At 38.9% G+C, this 6,548-nt stretch overlaps 1 protein-coding gene across 1 annotated transcript; it reads left to right on the top strand.

Annotated features, from left to right (window-relative positions):
• The first annotated feature begins 5,140 nt into the window (after positions 1-5,140).
• LOC114881537 (protein PXR1-like) lies at positions 5,141-5,992 on the top strand. The gene has a single exon (XM_029198357.2). It carries the CDS (start codon positions 5,141-5,143, stop codon positions 5,990-5,992), a length of 852 nt encoding a protein of 283 aa, XP_029054190.2.
• The last annotated feature ends 556 nt before the right edge of the window (positions 5,993-6,548 follow it).

Raw genomic sequence — 6,548 nt, 5'->3', positions numbered from 1 at the left:
TCTTTTACAATCTCAAGCTCGAATCTGTCTCAAATCTCGCTCACGTGAACGCGTAGCAATAGCCGACGGCAAGCGCGAACTCGCGAGTTCAGTGATACGGTAAATCCACGAAATTAATACAATTTCGTGGTGACCACGTGTTGGTTCAACACGTGGTTTTTTACACAGCGCAATTTCAATCTCGATCTCCACCGCAACGCGTGTGTGAGTGCATTAGTGATCAACGATCAATGTACATAGTTGTTCGACGAACATTGTAAATACTGTATATATTTTGTGTTCAAAATACACTATTGTGTTTGTAAAATCACGTGTACATTTTCTAACCGTCTCACTGCCATTTCCATTGCCGAACCGGTTGTCTCGACGAAAATCGTGGACAGTTTTCTTTTCAATTTCAAACACATAGAAAGTGCGACGCACGAAATTCATGAAGCGCTGTAGGGGTAAAAGAAAGATAGTCAACGATAGACAGAGTCGGAAGGAAGGTCGAGAAGGGATGAGAACTTGGGAAACGCGCCTAGACAAAACCAATACGCGCGGACCTTCCCCTTCGACACGTACCCTGATTTGCCAAATGATGACCCCACTTTGGGCCCATGATCGCGGGTCGAACCCTGAGATACGATCGCTTGACTGAGGCAAATCACTCTTCGTCGAAAAATCGCAAGGTACGTGACGGGGAGCCCGTGTCTGCGCAGAGACAGAGTTGTCTACGGTATCGTGAGATCGGATTGCTCGGCAAAGTTCCTCCGTGTAACGAGGCAGAGTGTCGGGAGTGTTTCAATTCGCAATTATCGTGTCAAAGACTCATACGGATACTTAAAATCTTTTCACACTTTTCAATATCTATCTTTTTCTCTTTCATTTTAAATCGTCCGTTAATTAATAATATTCTTTTTCCGCGCCGCGTCGTTTCTCGTACATAGTCAATTGTTTCGCATTTCGTAATCCGTAACACCGTGACACGGCTCAAACGCGAACGCGTAGTGCGTGTGGAATTAGTTCTCATCCTCTCTTCGATTTTCCAGATTTCTAGACCATCACTACAGCATCCGTATACGAAACTTATTGCAATTATAATACATTTATATTACATCGAATTGGTGAGTTGCACATTTTATATCTTCTTTAACACAACGAATCTGGTGTCGAGTGAGGGCAAAACAGCGATCTAAGAGACTGCTAGTCGTGGAAGTATCCAACTAGATCGTTCCGTTCTTATCGCAAAAGTTCGAGGTAACCAAGAATAATTATTAAAAATTTTCCATTTACACGCGCGTGAAGACGCCCCACGAGACTGTTAGTCCTGGAAGTATCCTACTGGGACCGTCTTCTTTTCGATCGATCATTGTAAAACAAAAACACCGAAGTTCGAATCATTTTCATATGATATTACCTTCTTTTCTTTCACTTTTCCAGTTATAAATTTCACAATTTAAGATATCCGTTTTCTACTGCTAACACATACATACTTTAATTTCTCTTAATTTCTCATGCTTTATTTGTATTTCATACAGCTCGTACACTTTGTTAATCAAACCATTTTGTTGTAATTATTTTTTTTCTCAGAATTATACACATCTTACCTACATTCTGTTTTCTAATAATTTGCATTCAAACACCCTTAACATTTCCTTATTAACACGCCTACCTTCTTGCACGAATTCATACGAGGGGCCCGTATGGGACCAGAGCATTGACGAACTCAATAAATAAATTCAGAATCTTATTATAAAAATTAAACGATTCTTTTTAAATTGTTCCGATCGTTATCGACCTAACATCGTCGAGCGCGATTGGGACTGGTGGCAGCGATAATACCGTTCTCATCCGCGTATCAATCATTAATTTTTATTTTTTTTCTATTTTTGTACGTCGCGCGCCGTATCTCGCTCGCGACGTAACAAATTTTTGGTGACAGCGGTGGGATACTTTTCAATGCTCGTTCGTTGGAATTTGTGCAGTTAGGTGTTTGAATTTTCAAAAGTATCAATTTTTCTCAAGGTATTTCTGACTGATTCGAACTACGAGTGCGGAAATTACGGGAAAACTACGAATATAGATACCCTTTTTGCCACACTTCACTACGCATTGTGCCTATATATATATTATTGAAATTTATTTACCGTGTTAATTTGTGTTATATATTTATTTATTCATATATTTATTGTGTGATTCATATATGTGTTGTGTGATAATTGTTCATTACTGAATTTACAACTGATCTTGTTTAATCGTATCTTGTCATATTTATTTATTTATTTATTCGTTTATTTATTCTGTTATTTATCAATTACTTATTTAAAATCTAAATTTTGGTAATTTACAATCTATTTCTCAGAAATTTATCTATTTACTGATTATTCAGTCTGATTTTTGGTATAATTATTATCGTTCACTGTTATCATACATTTCTATATATATATTTGTCTGATCGGTGAACAATTATCACGTAAATTGTTATATTGATATTTTTGTGTTATTTTCATATATATATATTGTGTATATTTCTTTTTGCATATCCTTTTCGATATATTGATTATTTTCACAAAATGCCTAATTCTAAAGAGGTAGGTCCTGCCAAAAGCACGGCTATCGCAGGTCCTAGTAAAAGTACGAGTATTGCTAGCCTATTAGACGGAACTAATACCGGGGAGGGTAACGAATCGGTTTTCACAGCTTCGGTAATAGAAAGTTTCGCCGTTCAGCATGTACCAGTTTTTGACGGGAAAAATATCCGACTAAGAGATTTTCTTGCAGAAGTAGAATTTAATGCGGAAAGTCTCCCGATAACGGCAACACGTGGTTTTGTACGACTCTTAATCTCTAAATTAAGAGGGGAAGCTCGCGATAGCGTCCACGGGTTAAAATTTGAGACCGTTTCAGAATTGGTGAAACACTTGAAACGTCGTTTTACATCGGATAGAACGTATAATGATTTCTATTTCATAATCGCCAATGTTCGGATGTATCGTGACGAGTCCGTTTACGCATTCTACGACCGTATTCGAGCTTTATTGGTCGGAATAGAGGACTTCATTAAGATCGAATATAAAGGCCGATCAGCTGATATCATGGAACCCGTAACGGCCACCGCGTTAAATGCATTTCTTCGCGGTTTACCGGATGAAATAGGTCGAGCCGTCGAAGCGCGAGACCCGAAAAGGTTAGTAGACGCGCTAGATTGTATCGCTCTGAGAGTAGAAACGCGTTTAAAAGATTGACCGTCCACGTCGTATGATTTTTACCGTCCGTCCTATGAACGCGCTGATGATTATGATTATCGATCTCGTTAGCACGATAGCCCGAACAGAAATCGTAGCTACGCGTATCCTAGATACAGCTCGCCGGTACGAGCGCCAGAAACATCGCGTAACATCTCGTATCCGCGTGATAGAACACCGAGTCCTGTTAGAATACTACACAGGAAGGATTTGACCGCAGAGGAACGAACGTGCCCGTGTTGCGCGCATCCTCAGCATATGCATACGAGATCGAGCATGCAAGCGGATGATAGACGGGAGAATTCACCTGAAAGAACGCGTGATTCGCGGCCGCGTACACTACCTTTGCGCGAGCCGACGGCCGGACCATCGGGCCAAAGGTCACCGTCACCGGAAGTAAGGGAACGTTTAAACTTGAACACGACTCGTCGTACCGACGCGACGACGAGTCGCCAATCTCAAGAGCGTCGTCCACAGGTGAAATTCCAGCAGAAACCGTACTAGCAATAGAAACGAAGCGTGATACCCCGATAGTAAGATTGTCATCTAAAGACTTTCAAATAAAAGAGGCGCATTTCTTGATAGATACCGGTGCAGAGATCAACTTGATAAAGTTAAACACGTTGCTTACGAACATTCCGATAGCTACACACGAGGCTACCATAATAACGGGAATTACTCCGCAAAAAGATAGAACAATCGGGACCGCGACAGTCCATTTACAAGGAAAGCCAGTCCGTTTTCATGTCATACGCTCAGATTTTCCACTAAGCACAAACGGAATTTTAGGGCAGGAATATCTTCGCCAAGAGCAAGCCGAAATTTCGTTCGCGAATAATACAGATTCGTCGATCAACGCTCGTTAGATTATCACGAGAGGCGTAAATTAGAACCGCGTACATACATTATAAAAGCTCGTACAAGACAACCCATCGCGATCGATGTCGTTAATGATAAATTAAAAGAGGACTATTTGCCTCGTTTAACGACAGTTGACGGCCTGGATGTCGGCGAAGCTGCTGTTTCGGTTAACAACCAGGGCGTGTGCCATGTACTAACAATAAATTCGCTCAACCAGGACCTTGAGTTTACAGTACCTGCACGTCATACATTTCTGTCCAGCATTTATATGATTGCAAAATAAAAAGCAGCAAGCTGAAGAGGAGAATCACACACGTTATTATAAATGTCCCTAGACCTAGTGAGCTGCACGAGTTAAGTGTGGTCTCTCGTGAATTGCAGTATACATGTACATCAGAAGTGCTACCAACTTCTGATACAATCGTTACAATTATGAGTGTTTTCTGCCGTACCTATGTATATAGTTTCGAATTTTTTTTCTTACGACTTATTAAATAACCAAGCTTGCCATACCGCAATCAAATCGTTATTGGCAATATATTCGGGTATTTTTAATTTTGCGCCGCCTCCGAAAACCTTGAAATGTATTTGGTATCCTATTTAACGATTAAGTAGATATTATTAATAGCTATGGAATATTGCTATAAATGAAATAGAAATTATTTGACACTTTTTAGGGCACTACGAAGTCGGATTTGTTTTTTGTTAAAAATTATTTTATATTCAGTGCACTTATAATTCAATTAAGACTCAAAACTTCAACTAAAGTTTATTAAGTTAATAAACAGAGTACCTACCTATATAGCTTAAGTTTAAGAAATTAGACCCTCAATAGAAATCTCAATCGTTGTATTTTTGACATTTGGCTCTGTTAACTAATGAGTTTGTCGACCACTGGCCTAGAAATATACTAATTACCTAAAGCAGGGATCGGCAGACCGCCGATCGCGAGTCGCATGCGGCCCTTAGCATATGGCTCTTCATTTTGGGTTATGACCGCCACCGGCGGGGGGGGGGGGTGTATACATATATATACATCCATATGTATATACATGGCTCTTTTATACCTTCGTTATCCTGTTTTCCTTGACAATTTGGCTCTTCTCTCTCAAAAGTTTGCCGACCCCTGTCCTAGACCATCGACGACGTCCGATTCTAGGGAGTACAAAAAGAAAAAGGAAACCCATCAATACCCTACACGTCCTAGGCCATCGACGACATCCGATTCTAGGGAATACAAGAAAAAAAAGAAAACCCATCAACACCCTACGAGACCTAGACCAACAACATCTTCTAGTTCCAGAGAAGTCAAAAAGAAGAAAGAAATCCATCAATATCCAACAAGACGCCGAGACACATCTTCAGAACCAAACAAAGAAACAAAAAAGAAAAAACGACAAAGAGATACTTCCTCTGAATCCGAAAGAAGTATTGTAAAAAGAAAAATCACTCATCAGTATCCTACACGCCAGCGAGATACTTCATCTGATTCTGAGAGAGAAATAAAAAAAGAAAAAATTACACAGCACTACAAGAGACCACATAAGACAAGTAGCAGTCTACATCAAAAACGTCTTAAAGAAAATACTACCTCCAGTGAATCAGAATATTGTGATACTGATGAATTTCAAGACCAACAACACAGGAAGAGAAGAAAGGAAACATCAAGCTCTGCAAACAAACAATTTAAAAAGAGAAGAAAGAATGGAAAAAAATTACCACCTAAAAAACAACTAATTTATGAACCTCCTAAACCACTCAAAAGGAAACATGAACCAGTAATAATTGGTGATGAAATTGAAAACTTTGAAGAGGGAATAACTCTACATCTTCAGAAATTACAAAAGCATCCTCAGGAACAAAAAAGGCATTATCAGGAACCAAAGAAGGACTTTCACAACTGAAAAAGGAAGAGAAAGATGATTCAGAAAGTACATCTACAGCACCAATAACTCCCATTAAAATTATAAAAAAAGAGGATCAACTTACCACACATAAAATAACACAACTAAGAGTGATCAGCAACCTACCAGTCACATCCAAGATAATAGAGACAAGTGACCACCTCTGGATGAAAAAAGGAATTGTGATTGTATTTCTAAATGAAGAGGGGAAACCAATAGACAATCAATCAAGAGAATTCTTACAAAAGGAGAAAATAAAAATACACATACCTCATCAAGAAGAAATTATTATACATTTAAAAAAGAAAAACAAAGAAATATTTGGCCTGGTAACACATTCAAAAGAAGTTCTACCTAAAACACTGATAATACTTTGCCAAGAATTCCATAAAAGAAAAATTCAAGAGTGTTCTATACCTTAACTAAAAGGATTACATAAACTCCTACAAGTAATTTTTGCAGATTCATACATTTCCATCACACTCTGTAAAGGAATCATAATCACACCACCTAGAGAAGAAAGAATGCACATCATTAAAGAAAACCATGTAAGCCC

Source organism: Osmia bicornis, chromosome 7, assembly GCF_907164935.1.
Source record: "Osmia bicornis bicornis chromosome 7, iOsmBic2.1, whole genome shotgun sequence".
Classification (NCBI taxonomy): domain Eukaryota; kingdom Metazoa; phylum Arthropoda; class Insecta; order Hymenoptera; family Megachilidae; genus Osmia; species Osmia bicornis.
The sequence above is the reverse complement of the archived record's forward strand: the minus strand, read 5'-3'. Positions and strand labels throughout refer to the sequence as shown.

Bases quoted from the DNA above. Each gene is read 5' to 3' on its own strand.
- LOC114881537 (XM_029198357.2), top strand. From the start codon at position 5,141: ATGGCTCTTTTATACCTTCGTTATCCTGTTTTCCTTGACAATTTGGCT.